The sequence below is a fragment of the Sparus aurata genome, chromosome 17 (assembly GCF_900880675.1).
Source record: "Sparus aurata chromosome 17, fSpaAur1.1, whole genome shotgun sequence".
Classification (NCBI taxonomy): Eukaryota; Metazoa; Chordata; class Actinopteri; order Spariformes; family Sparidae; genus Sparus; species Sparus aurata.
Window position 1 is genome coordinate 10,166,457 of NC_044203.1, and position 18,347 is coordinate 10,184,803.

The window sequence follows — 18,347 nt, forward strand, 5'->3', positions numbered from 1 at the left end:
GATGGAAACACGTAGAAGAATAAAGCCGAGAGGACGCGCTGGATGTTCATTGACAGCAGGCGCGCAGCAGCCGCAAAAACACGGACTGGAGGAGGGGGCTGTGTGCAGCTGGAGCAGCACTGTACACAGGAAGAGCCTGATGCATATTTCATAAGCAGATCATGAGCACTGTGGGAGTGGAGTGGAGGGGGGGGGGGGATGTGAAGTGGGAAGGATAAATACAGAGTATGACTAGTGACAGTGACCGTTACTGCAGGTGAGGCTGTGGTTCCGGTCAGCCCGCTCTCATTTATTCAGTGCACAGCACACACACACAGGGCGCTTTGTTGCCAGATGATGGGAGAATTTTGGTGACGATGAATGGAGGGAATTAAAAGCTCAAGCGGTTACACAAGGCCTGCCAGTTGTGTCGGGAAAACAGTGTTTTCTGATTCAGAGAGAGTAACTGTTGGGTCAAACAAATAAAGACACGTGAAGACATCACCACGGGCTTTGGGGGACTTCTGTTTCCTTGACGTTGCACAGATCAAATGATTGCTCTGTTAACTGAGAAAAATAACTGGTGGATTAATTGATATTTAAACAAACAAACAAACAAAAGCTTATTTCAAATAGTTTGTCAGTGAATTTAGAAAAAAAAAAACAGTGGATCACAGGTTGACCGAAAAAAGAGAGAACAGCCACTTCACACTTCACCATGTAAAGGCACAAAATGGAGTTTTCAGCCGATCTTCACCCAGATGCATCTTTAATCAGAACATCATGTCTGCGTCAGCCTCTTGTAAACAAAGCACCAGGTGACACTAATCCCTGACTGACCAGGTCCCTCCATCTGATCCCTGACCCTTTCCCAAATACACCTTCCTCTCTCTTTCTCTTTCTCCCTCTCAGGCGGCAGTGCTGATGGGATTTGAAGGACAACATTAAGAAGATAGAGGCTCTAGCTCATTAGGGCTGTTAAGTAAATTAGCACCTTTGCAGTGATCTACTACGAGTCGAACAACAAGATCACGATTTCTTCAAAATGACGTGTTCAGGACAACAAAGTCGTTTAAAAGTTTATCGTAAACAGAGGATTTGTCTCTGATATTGTATGTCTTAGTGCAGCAGTCAGGTGGCTGTTCCTGAGCTATACTGATGAGTAATGGCCTGAACATTTTAAAAAGAATATTGTGGTGTCACATTGAAGTTGACCTTTGACCTTTTGGATATAAAATGTGCTGACTGTATTTACTTTATACACATTGTCATCCTTTCTGACTGATATTTTTCACCTCAAAGAATGAGCGACTGTACTTTAAGCTACATTTATAGACATATACAGATACTTACTGTCTCACAGAATGGCCTGCCCTATTCTCAATTAAATATAGAGGTAGTAGTCCATTCAGACAGATATTTTCTTCCTGACAGGCTTATCCAAACCTTAAGCATAGCTATAGAGTCATGTATCCTATATTTAACTACATTTGTACACAGCCAATCCGGATAGATATTTTCTACCTGACAGAATGACCTAATTTATTCATAAAGGGAACATATTCTGGAAAAACTCCGTCAGTGCTCAGGCACATATATTTGGATATACAGAGTCTGTTTTTTAGTGGGATGCCTACAACACCTTACATTGGATTCAGCAAGCAATTCTCATGTTGGCCTCCTTCTTACATAAGTGGGGAGCTTTTTTCCCCAAGTGATACAGACCTTGATAGCAAACAGCTTGAGAAGTAACTTGTTTTTATCATAAATACCAGACCGCTAGCACTAGCATTATCAGGAGATTCAGATTCAGAAGATGCAGATCGGGCCTTGCTTGAAGCGAACTAAATAACAAGTAGTAGGTTTGATGGCGGTAACTAATTATTTCATGATGCTTTTTATGTTTGTACTGCACCTCCAGCTCTGCTAACATTTCCTTTGTTGTTACATGAAGCCTGGTTTGCTCCAGGAAGCTTACCAGTATGTGTCTAAATTTACGTGCTGGATATGCGCTCACTTTAAACAGGTGTATGTGAGAGCGAAATGGTCAGACTGCAGGAATTGATTTGATTGGGAAATGTGTTACTGCGATTAGCACCCAGCAGTGAGGCTGACTAACACCACAAAGACTGTTACAAAGCTGTAGTGTTTGCAAGCAGTTCTTGTGGCGACATTCACGGTAGAAGTGGTGCTAACTGCAAGCTGTAAACACAGCACCCCGACCACAGACACTGAGAGCTGTGCTGGCTCAGGCCGACTTAAAGCAATGGAAACTAAAACAGTGTGTGTTTCAGACAGAGACAGAATACAGTACTGCAGCATTGGACAGTATGACGAAACTGATGCTGTAAGAAGCCATTTCACCATTTGAGTATCAGTGACTTTTGTTTATTGCGGTGTCAATGTCGGGTAACGCACCTAATGAGCCCAATATGTCTCCTTTAATGTCTAGCACCAGTGCTAAAAGTTAGCCAAAGCGTCTCACAGCATTAAGAAAAAAGCAGAAAACAACCACTGCATATATTGAACACTTTCCAAATGTTTGAAGCTTCAGTATGCTTTCAAAGGAATGTAGTTATTGGCGAGATGTTTAGCATAAAGTAAGAGGGGGTTTGAGTGATTAAGAGATGGTCCCAATGTGTGCAACGTTGGCCCAATTCTTACGATTTACCTTGCTGTAACTACAAAAAACATAAGACTTGAGAATATCATGGACACAGCCAGGATGGGACTCTGACAGCAAGCTTTTTTGACAGCCCGTTTTAAATTCAAAGAATACTGAAACCTTTACGCCATAGCTATCATCTGTAGCACATTTCTTATCTCACCTTCATTAATGGAAAAAAAAATGTATGTATTGAAAACACAAGGAACTTTATTTGTTACAAGCAGGTACCAACTTAGAAACACTCATTCAACATTTGATTCATTTACTCCGTTCTTTATTTCTTCAATTGTTATAGTGGATCCTGTGATGAAAAATGCAAACTTGCTCAGAGCAAAACGTGTTTAGTCACTCAAATAAAGGATTCAAATCAATGGCAGAGAAAATGGAAGAGTCTTTTTTCTATATATTTATAGTCTGTGTCCTTGTAATTCAAGAGATGCAGAACTGGTCACTTGTCCGTCCCAACAACTGACAATTGCTGCTTTCTCTGTGTCAAGTGAAAGCAGTCTGAACATGTCCCACATGGGTGTACTCTTGGGCTCCACCTCATCTCTTGACGGTTGCCCCTCTGGTTCTTCTGTTCTCTCTTCCGGCTCCGTCTATTTGACAACAGTCACAACATGCTTCTCCTTCTCAGACACCACAGGAACAGCTCCTGGTTTACTGTGCTTGCGGACGTTTCTCTCCCTGGAAGACAAAAGAGGAAGAGGCGTGAATGACTCAATCTGCCGGGGAGAATATGCAGGGAAGAATGGAAAGGAGAGGGAGGAGAGCTCGGCAAACAGAAACGAGGAAGAGACTGAATATGAGACTATTGACCTAACACCTACGTCATAGACTACGCTAATGTTCCCTGAAAATGATGCATAAAGCATGGGTAGTAAATCATTCACAGTTCAAACACACATCTGCCGCAGACTGAGCTATGAATCACAGGACGGCAGGGCAAACTGGGACAATCAATCCACCATACAAACTGTAAATGAGTATGCAAGGCCTATTGAGACCATGTCATGGGGGGGCAGTGCCATCTGTGAGATTTTCCATTGGGCTGGTGTGACCGCATAGGTCAGAATTACCCTGGCAGCAGCCCAAGTCACAATCACCTCTACATGGACACGGAGGGGACGTCAGGCCATTCCTATAGATACACCAGCAACCGTGTGTCCTAATCCTAAAAGGAAAGAAAAGGAAATGCAATAGACACGTACTTCCTACGGCGAGCCTCTTTCATAATCCTCAGTTCCTTGCTCTCGTGGAAGATGTTCTTGGGTAGATGTCGGTGACGAGCGATGCGTCTGATCTGCGGGTGGTGCTGGAACTTTTCCTTCAGCTTCTGACTGTAGTTGCTGGCCTGCTTCTCTCTGGGGGCCAGCTACATGACACAACAGAGGACACGTTGATTAGATAAAATTGGTTAAGACCGGAAAATGAAGAGGCTGGGAAATGAGAGTGGGTCGAGAGACAGAACAAGACGAAGTCAGGTGAAGAGGCGAAATGAAAGGGAGGATTTGGAAAACATCATTGCGCTCTCTGAACAAACTGAGCCCTCAACTGGTCAACTTTTAGTCCTTGGAAGTAAACAACAAAAATTGGTTGTTGACATAGTCTTCAAAATTGGCAGACATGAATATTTTATCATCTGATGCCAGGTGACGTCAGTGCCTTCCAAAATGTGTTGTAGGTTTTCATGATATACCTGATGTAATAATAAAGCAATTATAAATGTTGATGGATCACATTTTTTCACAATTTGACAATGTATAAAATATAGCATGTTTGTGAGGATCTGTATGTGTATATGTAATAAACATGATGAATAACTTCCATTCTCTTTTCTCCCGCTGAGCATTCCTCACCAAAGCTCAAGAAGAAGCCTAGCTTAGAACATCCATTACATTTCATCAGCTAAGTGATTCAGCCATAAGGAACATACAGTCAAGTTTTACAAAATTGGTACAGGTGATCATAATGTCAAGTATTGGATTTTAAATGTCCAGTTATTGGCTTTACAGCATCAAGACAAAATCTTTCCAGAGGGAATCGCAACGCATTGAAGAACCGATGTTTATTTCGACCTCAACGACATGGCTGCTGATAGGAAACAGGATACGGACTTGTGTTATGTGTTCTTCAAAATAAATGTGTGTTACGATTTTGAGGAGATGCAAGTCAGGAAGAGGGAAGGGACTACACCAGGCCTTAAAACAGACCAGCACATAAACCTAGGGGTGGGTATCATTGAAAATGTTTTGATTCTGGTACAGATACCTCGACTTCTATACCAGTTCCTTAATGATAAAACCCCTTAGGCACTAGATTTTGGAATCAAATGACAAGACATTTTTTAAATAATCAATAGTATTGAGGCAATTAGGTCGGTGCCATAAAAGTATCACAATTCCATACCCAGCCCTATATAAACCCTAATGGATTAAACAACATATAACGTGGTAGTGAGCTTTTACAGATCTTAATTGTTGTGTTAACTCGCACTACCCTGCCTTTCTTTACCTTGCTAGCATGGTGAGTTTGTGAGAGCACGTGATCACGTGGTCTTTCAAATCCATCTCACCAGGCTTGTGGCCGAACCACAGTGGTTCAGCCAATCAGTGTCCTATTAGAAACTATAGGCAGCGTGGGTGTGGTTTAGATTTAACAACCAGCAGAAGAAGTGACTGTTACGTTTCCCCACACAGAGGATGACCATAGCTAAGCCGACATTTTACACCTGCACCATGACTATGAATCATGACATTTATTGCATGGCGGGTACCCATGGCGAGAGATGTGTCATCTGAGGTGATTTCCAAACTGCCTTGATTCCAGTAACGATGGGCAAGATTCACCAGAATATTACACAGTTAAGTTTAGAAAAATGTGTTTTCATTCTGCTTAAGTGGCGTTTTGTTAATTACCAATGGTGACCGTATGTCCCGTGCTACATCATAAAATGTTGGCCGGTACAGTATGCAGTAACTTCATCTTGACAACGTGCTCATTCAAAACGGAATCAATGTCTGTTAAAAAGTGAAGACACAAGCTCAACAACATCCCTCCCTGTCTCCCTCATAAAAACCAGCAGCTACTCGGACTGGTCTTGGCGGAGGCCGCCCTCCTCGAAGGCTTTTATTCTAATTAAAAGCAATGATTTGTCTCAGATTCAATTTGTTGGAGAAGAGCTGTTAGACGCTGATCTTGTTGGACTGAACTAATTCCTCTGGATACACACATGGTTAACCTGCTAAACGCTGTTTGTATAATCTCAACAAGATGGATATGAGATAGCAGAGGATGATGCTTCACGTTGATTTTGTTGGAACAGTCACTCTTGTGATCTGTTCTTGGACAGTCTTAAATCTTATACTATGTGCTATATACCCAATATGTGTAAATAATGCTGTTAAAGCAGACTTCACAGACTGCTGCCGGTGCTGTAAAGTAAAATTCGGCCACAAACAAAGTGGAATAGATCGAGATGAGGCCTCACTGTCACTCATGTCATACTTCAGATGCTTGCATTGACCAATCAAAATAATGCCATTGATCTTTTGCTTATGGCAGAGAAATGAAGCACTGTATCAGTTATACTGAAGCCACTAAAGTAAGTGCTGATAACTGGAAACACAATGACAAGTCTGACACAGCATGAAATACAAGACGTCAAGGTTACACAGGTCCAGCAAGGGAGAACCAATCCAACACTATTGACCGATTACCTAGAACACTTTTTCGGAGGCAAAACCAAAATCTAAACTGTCCAAAAAAGAAAGAATAAAACAGGTGAACCTGTAAAATGCTAACTTCAGCAAGTGACCTAAATCAAAGGTGGGAGACTAGTTTGAAAATGAAAAAAAATAAATAAAAATCTGATGGTGTGGAGTTGACCGGACCTCTGGAGCCCACTCTTCATCTCTGTTTGAGGCTAGCTACTCATTTGCTGATAACCAGGCCGTCTGCTGATGTATTATGGGTAAGGTAGGCACCACGTTTTGACAAGTACAAGAAGAAGGAGGCATTGATTATAAATTGGATAATATCTCTGGTTCTGCTGAATCAATTAGTGGGCATATGCAGGTAAAAAGAGGGAATTGTTTCCTTTTCTTATGCCAGTAGACACGTTTACTTTTCCATTTTCTGGTGTGCCACGGGTTATGAAGGCATCGCAAAACAGGGTACAATACAAAGCAGCATGGAGAAGAAAAATGTTAAGGTAATTACAGTAATTACTTTTTTTTTTTACATCTTTTACTTGAGTCTCTCTTTCAAACTTAAGGCTGATTGAACGATTGTTTGAGAGCTGCATGAATGGAGACAGATGGAACATTTTATGTTTATATCTATATTTTATATGCAAACGACCAGAACTTGAAAACATGCCATTGCATCGCACCAGAAAAGTGGAGAAAATGAGTCTGGTGGCCATGTTTCCATCACAACTGATCAGAGCTGGAGCCATTAAATACTCCGGACCACTGCGGAGTCATTAGACATGGGAATGACTGCAGACTGTACGCCTTTTCAGTGAAGTCAAAAGCCAGATGTTAGTGGGTGTTGGTGGGTTTTTTTGTCCAGAGTGAAAGGGTTATATTCTGATATGTGATTGGCTGACGTCACGCCTTCTGAATGCGAAATCGGTGGACTACTATGAACACTGTTTGAGTGCTTGTGTTTCTTGCATCCACCCTCTGTCTATTTTCTTCTGTTTCACATGTGTATGTATAGTCTATAGTGTTCTGACACGGGTAATCACACAGCAGTACTGTGGCTGTGGAGAAAGATCGATACCCCTCTCTGACTTCCTTTTAGCAATGCCACCATGTTCCCCAATGTCCGCTATCAACTTGCCAAGAACAATGTGTTCATATCCAATAGAAAAGATGGGTAAACCAACAACATAAAACCAAATCTGTAATAAACCCATAACTTTCCATTTATTACCTAACATCATGTCTTTGAACAGACAGTAACTGGTTCAAAAGTGGCACCACTATATTTGATCAATGAAAGAGACCTGTCAAACAGTAACACACCACATCAAGGTCAATCAATACAAACTTTTCATAGCAGTCCAGTTGGCTTTCAAACTGTAAATCAGTGGGTAGTGATAAATCAAGGTTCCGAGGGAAGGGGATATTAATTCCGTCCAACTAAAAAATAAGCAGGAGCTGATTGATTCAACAGGTTTCAGGTCTTTCCCTGAAACATAAAGGGTTTAATTTACATCGGAGTCAAAGACCACAGATGCAAAGTTATTAAAAGAACAGTAATGCGCAACAGCTGATCGAGATGTCCCGATCAGTCCACTGTGATGCCTTCCGACACCGACAAAGCCTCGATTCAGCATTTCAGCATTTCTTGATAATTAAAGACCCTTTCAGTACAACTTGATTGTTAATGCTTCATTATGTTCGGAGTGGCCTGCTTTAAGTGATTGGCCGATTTAAACTGCTGATAGGAGCAGCCCTTGTCTGATCTCTTTAAGTGCAAACCTTGCGAATAAATCTTCTCTTACACAGTGACAGTAAAACAAGTGCCAAAAGCGGGCCAATTTTCCACTCGGAAGCTGCATTAAGAGAATAAGCAAGAGTGAATCCGATTAGGAGTGAAAGATGGTTGTTGGAGATGGCACATGAGATGCCATCGATTTTTATCATCCAGCCATAACTGGGATTTGGGGCACTGGAACACTTCCCAGCATTTTACACTTGAGTATTACATAACAACAAGACCATCATTCCTGCTAACACAGTCTATATTATCTAAATTCAATACATGTGATGCTCACAAAGCAAGATATCAGAAGTCAGTGGAGCTTCGTCTGGAAAAGGAAAGTCTTTTAGCTGAATCTTTTGCTGGCTATTTGTCAAGCAACTGCACACGCTTTTGAGTTTTTTTTGGACTTCCACCTGCCACAGGAGTTGCTGTGCCAGTTGGTACATTGTACTTATTGAGAGTGATTCTACCCTAAGTCAGCATCCATCAGGGCATTTGGCAACAGTGGCTCCTGGCATGGTCACCCACTCTAACCCCGCTGAAGTGGGCCCAGGGCCATGGCAGTGTCGATGAATGCAGCTAACTCATAAAAAAGATCAGGTGAAATACTGGAGGGAGATACAGTATACAGTATGGCTGACAGCTGAGGAAAACACAGCTGTTGATTGGTACACAGACCAGCGCATACTGCTCACCATGAGCAGCCAATAAGCAGCACGCTGGCTGAACGGATTGAGGCTGGAAAATATCAGCAAAATGATAAAGTGAAAATGAAGCAGGACTCACCACTCCGAGCTTCTCTGATGCGTTGGCCTTCCACAGTCGGATGTTCATTTCATCAGATCCACTCAAGATGTATTTGTTGTCTGCTGACCACTTTACGCAGATGACATGCTGCATGCGTTTGGTGTGGTAAACCTCTCTACATTTAAAAAAAAAAAAAAAAAGACAACACAAGACAATGCTTTCATTAGCACGTACACAGAAGTTGTTAGTGTTGTGGTAAACAGGATAAACAAAACCCACACCGATAAGTAATACTTCTTTTGTGTAGCACTCATCATAGACTTATGAACAATGTTTTGGATTGCACTAACAGACTCCCCTTTTAAACTCCTACTAATATTATTTTGACTGATCAATCCACTTTGTGGCTCGAGAACAATGTCACGCTACTTCCTCCTTTGCTCCCAACGGAAAGAAGTCATAGTAGATATTTTTCATGGCAGACATTTTAGCCTCATTTGGACCCTTTGAACCTGTGTGTAACTGTACCCAAACGCAGGAACTGTTTTGCATTTCTCAGGGCTGATTGTTTGTAATTAGCACAAGTAATGCCCACTAAACACCATATACGGACAGGTGGTGTGCCGTGTACAAGTAGCCGACAATGGCACAGCGATTGCAGAGATGCCACCAAAAAGGGCAGAAAGAAGAAGTACATTTTCAGCAGCAGTGAACTTGAGGCATTGTTAAATCAAATAAAACAATGTAAACGTGATCTTCCACAGCGTCAGCATTGGTGTTACCTGAATGTCAAAAACACAGTATCAGGTCACATCCGCCTAGCCTTCAACACTATAATGCTACTTTGTTTGCATTCACCATCTCTTTTCTGTCACTCTCACTTAAAACTATGAATAGTGTCTCAGTTCCGTTCAGTGTTCTAGTGAGTCATTTCAGTGAGCAGGCAAAATAGGAAGCCTAATCTAATGGAATGCACTATTTATTAATGATTAATTAATTACACCTTTGTTTTTTTCTGCAATAACATGCCAACATGTTAGATGTAAGGCTGCACTGTATGGAGAAAAAAATCATATGGCAATTATTTGGACATTTTTGCATCACAATTACATTTTTTTCCTGACAACCTCCTGAAATCATGGTGATGTGACATTTGTTGGAGTCTGTACTAAACATGTTTTTATATCTGGTGAACAGAACAAAAGTACTTCATTACAATTTTGTCAAACATTTTACCTTTACCAAAAACAAATAGCAGATTCTGCAATTTGGCAATATTGCAATTTTGATAATATCTGGATCAATTGTGCTGCCCCAGTCTCGTGAAAGATTTGCTGGGCTGCCGTTGTTAAGGATTGTAAAATAACTTGGAATAGCAGGAATAAAGGTTCAAGGCTTATCCAACATTTGTCACTGTGGATTTTACGTCAGTCTTGTTTTATCAAAATATGACTATTTCATGCTACTAGGTACCACATAGATGGAGTTAATACAATTCAACAATAGCAGTTTATAGAGGCGAGACAGTATCTTGGCTCTGACAGTCACATATATGATGTATTACTTGTGCTTCACCCATTGTGAAAAATCTAAACAAAAAAAAAAAAACAAAAACATACTCATGTGTAGGTGTTTTCAATTGTTCTTACAATACACACTCTAAGCCCAGACCTGCCCATGCCGTGATACTGTCTGGCTACGTGCCCCTAGTTACTATAACACAACTGTTGCTATTTGGACAAATTGACAATCAGCACTGCACGTACCATTACGTCATGCAGCAACCAAACAATGGCTATGCTTTTTTTGGTTGAGAAGGTCAGTCAAAACAATCAGCATCCCAATATTAGCTTTGCCAACTAGAAAAATATTATCAGCAATGCTAGGCAATAGGTCTATTTGTTTATAGCAGACATAGTAGGAAAAAAACAGGTGTTACTATTTATTGAACCTGAATATCAATAAACCACTCAAAGGATAAGATACGATCCAATCGACACGGCCTGATCATGAATATATCGACAACAAAGTAAACCCAATTAACTCTGTAACCCTCAGAAACAAAACTAATACAATCAGCTGCATTTTAAAGAAAGCACATACCTCTTACTCTGTTGTGGCTCATTCAGAAGAACAGAAACAATACTTTATTACTAACATAATCACAGCAAACAAACACCAATAAATATTCTTTAAACTGGTGTAACTAACCTGCTGTGACCATTCTCTTTGGGGAAGATGCGGACAGTTTTGTCAAAACTGGCAGACACAAACTCCTTCCCAGTGGGAGAATAGTCAACATCCAGCACTGCAGAGACATGGTCCATGTGCACCGTCATTGGCCGGTCCAGGTACCTCATGTCGTATGTGTAGAGACTGACGAGAGAAACAAAAAACAAAAACAAAATTATCTCTGAGCTTTAGTAGAAAAAAAATCAGTGAAACAATGACAGGATTAATCTCCCATCTGTTTTGAAGGTCTACCCAGGGTGCAGAGCTCAACTCTGAGCACAACAGACCCAATCTAGTGCTGACTGAAATACTACCATGTGAATCCTAATCACTGTAACAATCTGCAACATAATCAACTCACTTGTAGTCTTCATTTGAACATGTGAAGTGATAGGCTTCCATCGGGTTCCAGCATAATGTGTTGCTCCTCATTGTCATAATTACCTATAGAAGAAAATGACACACTGAGTAGATACACATCATAGCGTGTCGTTGGGAAGGAATGAGAGCAAAAGGGAAATTCCAGGAGCAACTTAATGGCAGAGCCTACCTTTTTAAGTGGCGCCGATTCTCTCATGTCATACAGTACTATACTTCTGTCAGAGGCACAGCTTGCAAGAAGTTCTGTCTGTGGCGGAGTAAACAATTCACTTTAAATATATCAGCAGGGTGACAGCTTGTAAGTTGTACAATCATCACTTTGATGTGAGTTTGAACGTGGACAAATTGTTGAGAGCAAAGCGTTCTTCCCTCCGTGACAGGACCAGGCCTGTCTCAGTGTGGTGAACACATGGTGTTTTACCTCCACAGGGTTGAAGCGAACGGCGCTGAAGCTGTCGACGCCCCAGGTAAAAGACCGGATTGGACTGCTTCTCTGCTCATCCCAGATGTCCACCTGCTGGCCGCACGTTGCAAACACAGCATCCTTCTGGTGATGGTCCAGTCCCGTGAAGACTGTCTGCAAGCAACAAGAACCATGTATATTATAATCAAAAGGTGATATTTCACAGACCCTTGAGAGGTCAGAGGTCATGGTCGCCCAAAGAGTATAATGTAGCCACAAGTGGCCCCTATAGCTATACTACAGCAGATGCCAACTGATCATACCTTGCCCAGAATAGTGTTGAGTGGCTCCTCTTCCTCTCCGTAACCTGGCGCCTCCATTTTCCATTGCTTGATTGTTTTGTCGTCACCAACCTTTTAAAGTCAGCATGCAGAGATGTAAAACACAGGCTGTATTAGTAGTCAGTAAATTTAAAAAAAGCACAGAAAACTCTTTTCATGTTGAATGGCAGCAGTCACCGTGAAGAAGGATGTTCCACAATGGCGGACAACCATTCCCCGGACAAAACCTTCATGTGCTTGGAGCGTGCGGACGCACTCGTGTTTGGTGAGGTTCCACACTTTCACCTTATGGACAAATAAAACGTCCTGTCAGTGTCATGAATGAGTAAAAAAATGTGCCGTGTGCACAATGTCAAAGTATGTCATTAGCTGAGCGAAATGTGTATGTGCTTTGGCAGATAGTTACCTCGCCATCGCAGGAGCCAGAGAGCAGGGTGGAGAGGCTTGAGGTGTGCTTGGCCATGCAGTTCACCCCATCTCTGTGTCCATCCAGAGAGGCCAGGAAAGGCTTGGCAAACACCCTGTCAAGCTTAGTGGAATTCAGAGCCTGGGTGTACTCTCTGCACACCTCAAATGGATGAAGTGTTGGGTCATAGTTTCTAGGGACTGAGAACAGAAAGTAATTATGACCTGATAGGACATTTCGTCATTTTGTTTTTGACCCCAAAAAATACAGATAGATATTAACCTAACTGTAATTTGGACACACTCTTTTGCATCTTTTAATAACTATACTTTATTTAACCAGATTTTTTATAAATATGTTTGATATGACCTACAGGACCTGCACACATGATATAAACCTAATCACACGTTTTGGCTGTTGTTTACATTCTCATATCTGAAAAGCTTTCCACGTATTATATACGTTCTATCAATGCCTACAGACGACAGAGTATCGCTAGATATAATGACACTGTGATGTTTTTTTCAGTCACAAGATAACGGTTTGTAAAACCGTAACAGTGTCACTGGTCTTTTTAATTACGAGTGTGTGCGGGTCATGTTTGCTGTGAAACATTGGCTAGCTAGCAGTGTGTGTTTAGCCTGTCCGAGTTTAAAGTTTATAACTTACCACGCTGAATATCATATTTGGTTTCCCGAACATAATCGTCCGGGTTCCTCGAGAGGACTTTTACTTTCATCTGGGAGCAGAGTGAAAAGGAAACACACTTTAAAACATGTACTTAGACTGATGCTAAGCAAGGAAAATATTAGCAGGCACCACTGCCCATGTGTTGATGAGGAAGGGATTCGTGTGAAGCCGCGTTGCATTGTGGGATGTCCAGTCCTCCTGGTTGCGTCACTGACGAACGTAACGAAACAGCTGTCAATGTGCAAAATTTAACATTTCGACAGCCGGAAATACAACAGTTTGCGTCACTGATAACTGTACAACCATAGATATAATAGGTAAACTGTCCTCCTCAAGAAGTTTTAGGAAACACTTGGGAGGATAAGGAAAGAAACAGAAACAGATTGGTGAAAAAATGGTAAATTATGAGAATATTACACACATATTAAATGAATAGAGTATGGAATAGAGATCAGACGGACAATATAAAATTAATATTAAAAATATCTACATTCATAGCGATCAATATGGAACATAGAGTCTATTCTTAAAAGTGAGGAAAAGAAAAGATTAGGTTCCTCATGTTTTCAATTGAAACTCTGACTTACAACTGTAATCATGATTTTATCAGCTCATTCGGATAGTAAGGGGCACTTAGTGAAAAATACGTAAACTATTTAAAATCTTCATAAGCTTTTGTGTTGTTACTCAACAATAATTCCTATCTAAATGATGGGTTCGTGATAACGCATCGTTTGTCTTAGGTGGTTTTATTTTGAAGGCTAGGACCGGAATCACAACTCTTAATTATGGTATATTGACGTTCGCTTGGTACTAGCAGCAAGGTCGAGCAGGCAAAGCTGCTTGACATTTTGGATATGTTACCTCAGCCATGGAGCGCCACGGCGTGCCGAGAACGTGGTTCAGTTCAGACAGGAAATGAGGAGGTTACCAGGAGTTAGTACCGTCGGTATAGCATATTTAAATTTTGCAGCATTGTCACTGCGCTGTAGCTTGTGTGCTGTTAGTTAAATATTAGCCCCACCTTAACTCACCTCGCGTTGTAAACACAGCTAGCTGACAGGAGCTAGCTAACGTTACCAGTAAACATGAGTTCGGCTCCGAACCACGGCACCGTTAACGTACCAGAACCAGACCTGTCCGGCAGACCTGGTTCTCCCCTCTCAATAGCCGGACATGTCCAGCAGGTCTTCAGTCATGTAAAGATAGAAAACCTGGTGGCGGGGCTCAGTGGAGGTGTGGTGTCAACACTTGTGCTTCACCCCCTGGATCTGGTCAAAATCAGGTTTGCAGGTACAGTATGACATCATATTCAATCTGTTACTGATCGTCTTTGTAATCATGTCCTCTAATGTCATCTGCAGTACTATAGATTCTTACCAGTTAGGAGCTCTATACAGTACTTGCTGTTTCATTGAGTGGAAACATGTGTTCAGAACCCCACTTAAAAATCTGCTACATTAGAATTGATTGACTTAACTGCAATAGCACTGTGCCGCTATGACTTAATTTAATTCATTTTAGGAATCAATGGTATGTCATGTTACATTCGGCTGTCACGACTTAACAAAGCTCTCTCATGTAATTTCAATGTAGTCAGTGATGGATTGGACTTCAGACCCAAGTACAATGGCATATTACACTGTATGAAGAGTGTTTGGCTGCAGGAGGGCCTGAAAGGACTCTACCAAGGAGTGACACCCAATGTTTGGGGTGCTGGATCATCCTGGGGTCTCTACTTCTTGTTGTACGTAAGCTATAAACCTGTTGCATTATCATAATATTTCTCCAAAATTTGGCCCTTCAAACTTAGCTATAATGTGTCATATTTGCCATGCATTCTTCCCTTTCAGTTACAATGCAATCAAAGGGTACACAAAGGAGGGTCGTCAAACTGAACTGAGCGCCACAGAGCACCTGGTGTCTGCAGCCCAAGCAGGTTAGTTCCTTTGAACACTACTGCTCTGCTGACACACTCCCACAATCAGCGCATGGTCAACAACACCAGCCAGACAGCACTGCCCTGAGCTGGCCTTAGCAGATAGGAGGCAGATACTAATGACCACATGGCTCCTGTTCATTTTTCTCTCATGGGGTCACATGGATCTGTTTCCTGCTGACCAAATTAAGTTAGGGGCTAAAAATCAAGCTTTGGTTTGTTTTTTATTGGGGACGCCTGACTAGTACAGGGTGGGGAGAGCCTTTGTCGTTGAAACCACCTAAACTATTTCATGCATCATTTAGCAATAAGCTGGAAATGTTCTATAAAGTGTTGTACTGGGTTGAGATCTTACTAAGTCAACAATAATGTTTGTTTCAGTAAGAGATTTGGATTGTGCTCAGATGGTATTTAGAGATCTGACGCGAGTCAGGAAGTGGCTTTAGACCAAAATGCATTTTTTTTTTTTTTTTAAATGAGTCAATTTGGTTTTATCAACTAACTGGCCAGTATTAAATAAATGACCAACAACTTTGATAATCGTTTCATCGGTTTAAGGGGTGAAAAAAGGAGGAGAAAAATTCTGATTCCAACTTGTTCTGAGTTTTTTCTGGTTTCTTGCCTCCTCTATGACATTAAACTGATCTTTGGGATGTGGACAAAACAAGACATTTGAGGACGCCATCTTGGGGCTTGATTGACATTTTTCACCATTTTCTGGTACTTTGTTTACCAAACAACTAATCAATTAAACAAGAAAATAATCAACGCATAAATCATAAGTGAAAACATGTGTGAGTTGCAGCCCTACTCCTGACGTTAATGTGAAGATGTGACTTTACTCTCACCATTTTACAACAGATATTATAATACTCTGTGAATAATGGTAAAACCATTAATAATACACTGTTTGAAGGAGCTGATGTCTTGAAAATCATGTGTATCCAACAGTAGCCACTGAATGTACTTCATGGAGTTGGCAAATGTTTTCAGCCTGATTCTCACGGCATTTTGTCCCCATACAGGCATCTTAACACTCACCATAACCAACCCAATCTGGGTCACCAAGACCCGGCTGGTGCTGCAGTACAATGCTGACCCCACTGGTAAGCAGTACAAGGGGATGATAGATGCTCTGGTCAAGATCTACCGCCATGAGGGAGTGGCAGGACTGTACAGGGTAAGTCATCAGTGTGTCATGTAATATAGCACTACATGGGATATGTGTTGTGCCCAACGACAGGCAAGTTGATTTTTAGAGGAATTATTACAACAGAAGTCGGCCTTTATTGTAGTAGGCTGAAATTTAGTTCTGCATTGGTTCATGAATCACCACTAGAGGGCGTCACCAGCCCTTATAAGCTGTAGTAGAGTACTTAGAATCCCTGATTAATGGTAATTAAGTCAAACAATTTGTAAACTCCATTTTAGCTTCTTATGTGAATTCTATCATCCTGACCAAATAATGGCTAACAAGTAACTACATCTGATTTTAAAAAAAGTATTTCAAATAGGCACTAAGCTTCAGATACAGGGGAGTAGTACAGTACAGTACACTAGACTTTGCTATATGTTTAATAATGTACGTTATGGAATTATTGGTGTGTCATGAAAGTTTGACTTATGAGTGATATATTTGTCAAAAGGGTTATGTTCCTGGTTTGTTTGGCACATCTCACGGGGCCCTGCAGTTCATGGCTTATGAAGAACTGAAGAGAGACTACAACAAATACAAGAAAGTGGCGTCAGATGCGAAGCTGGTGAGTCATGAACCCCATGAGCCACAAGCAGTCTGGAAACATGCTCGGACATAAAGCTTGTGACTTTTCATTGTAATAAGACTGAGCCCACAGTTGATAACTAACAAGCACTTGAAGATGTGACTCATCATTTTTCCCTGCTCTGCTTCGCTCACTTCTCTCTCTTTCTCCCTCCATCTGTTTCTCTGTGCAATCAGAATCCATTGGAATATATCACAATGGCGGCATTATCCAAAATATTTGCTGTGGCTACAACATACCCATATCAGGTGGTGCGAGCTCGTCTGCAAGACCAGCACAACAGATACAATGGAGTTATTGACGTCATCAGTCGGACGTGGAGGTATGATACTGATCCAGTCACAAAATGAGCCCAACGGGCCTCTCTAGTCTCAGTTTCTAAATTCGGCTCCATCTTGAGTCATGGTCATTTTTTCCCCTTTCTCTGCAGGAACGAAGGCCCCGTTGGTTTCTACAAAGGCATCATCCCCAACTTGATTCGTGTCACTCCCGCCTGCTGCATCACCTTTGTAGTTTATGAGAATGTGTCTCGCTTCCTTCTGAGACAAAATGAATGAGTCTTAAAAAGCATGGCATGGACAGCTGCGAAGCCTGCAGAGACAGTGTGAGCTCAAACTGACACTTTGGTTTGGTCAGAGATTCAGTGCGAAAAGCATCAGACTGAAACTGAACTCTCAGCACGCTGTGTGTGTGTGTGTGTGTGAGCTGGTCTGAGGAGCATTGATGTGCACTGAGAAGTAATGAAAAAGTTGCCAAACTGAGCAATGGACCTCTTTTCGTTTTATACATATTTTTATGTTTAAGTGAAATGTGATGGTGTTGAGGATGGCATCTGTCACTGACAAACAGTTTGACTTCTGTGAGAAAGTATGCTGCTGCACACGCCAAATGACATGCTGCTGGGATGTTTTATTTCTAAAAAAGAAACAATGTGTAAGTCACCATTTCATGCTCGTATCAGAGGCTGATAAATATTTCATCATAGTTCTCTTTACATTTGATTTCTGGTGACTCAAAGGGATAAAGGCTGAAATACGAAAAGGTAATTATCAACAGCAGATCTACTCAGGTTTCCAGTTGCATGTATGTGTAATATTAGTTTGACTCTTTTAAATTATTTCTTTATGTGACCTGACAGCAGCAATGGAGATGGTTTTTAGTTTTTTCCCAAAACACCTAATACATTTACAACAAATCATTATTGTTCAGATCTCTGTGCCCTGACAACAGACTGTAACTTGCATTGTCCGTGTTTGTTATATAAAATATATATCTTTTGTGGCT

At 41.3% G+C, this 18,347-nt stretch overlaps 2 protein-coding genes across 2 annotated transcripts; one reads left to right on the forward strand and one right to left on the reverse strand.

Moving 5' to 3' along the window:
* Positions 1 to 2,832: 2,832 nt before the first annotated feature.
* dcaf13 (ddb1 and cul4 associated factor 13) lies at positions 2,833 to 13,540 on the reverse strand. The gene is made up of 11 exons (XM_030395108.1): positions 13,323 to 13,540; positions 12,654 to 12,853; positions 12,425 to 12,532; positions 12,230 to 12,319; positions 11,925 to 12,080; positions 11,673 to 11,750; positions 11,484 to 11,566; positions 11,102 to 11,266; positions 8,930 to 9,065; positions 3,859 to 4,022; positions 2,833 to 3,334 (listed from the first exon to the last, which is right to left on the reverse strand). Exons 1-11 carry the CDS (start codon positions 13,390 to 13,392, stop codon positions 3,247 to 3,249), a joined length of 1,338 nt encoding a protein of 445 aa, XP_030250968.1. The 5' UTR covers positions 13,393 to 13,540; the 3' UTR covers positions 2,833 to 3,246.
* Positions 13,541 to 14,136: 596 nt separating this feature from the next.
* On the forward strand, positions 14,137 to 18,346 carry LOC115567652 (mitochondrial folate transporter/carrier). Its single transcript, XM_030394438.1, has 7 exons — positions 14,137 to 14,636; positions 14,940 to 15,090; positions 15,197 to 15,282; positions 16,308 to 16,462; positions 16,929 to 17,042; positions 17,240 to 17,385; positions 17,494 to 18,346. The coding sequence occupies exons 1-7, from the start codon at positions 14,432 to 14,434 to the stop codon at positions 17,618 to 17,620; spliced, it is 984 nt and encodes a 327-aa protein (XP_030250298.1). The 5' UTR covers positions 14,137 to 14,431; the 3' UTR covers positions 17,621 to 18,346.
* Position 18,347: the final 1 nt, after the last annotated feature.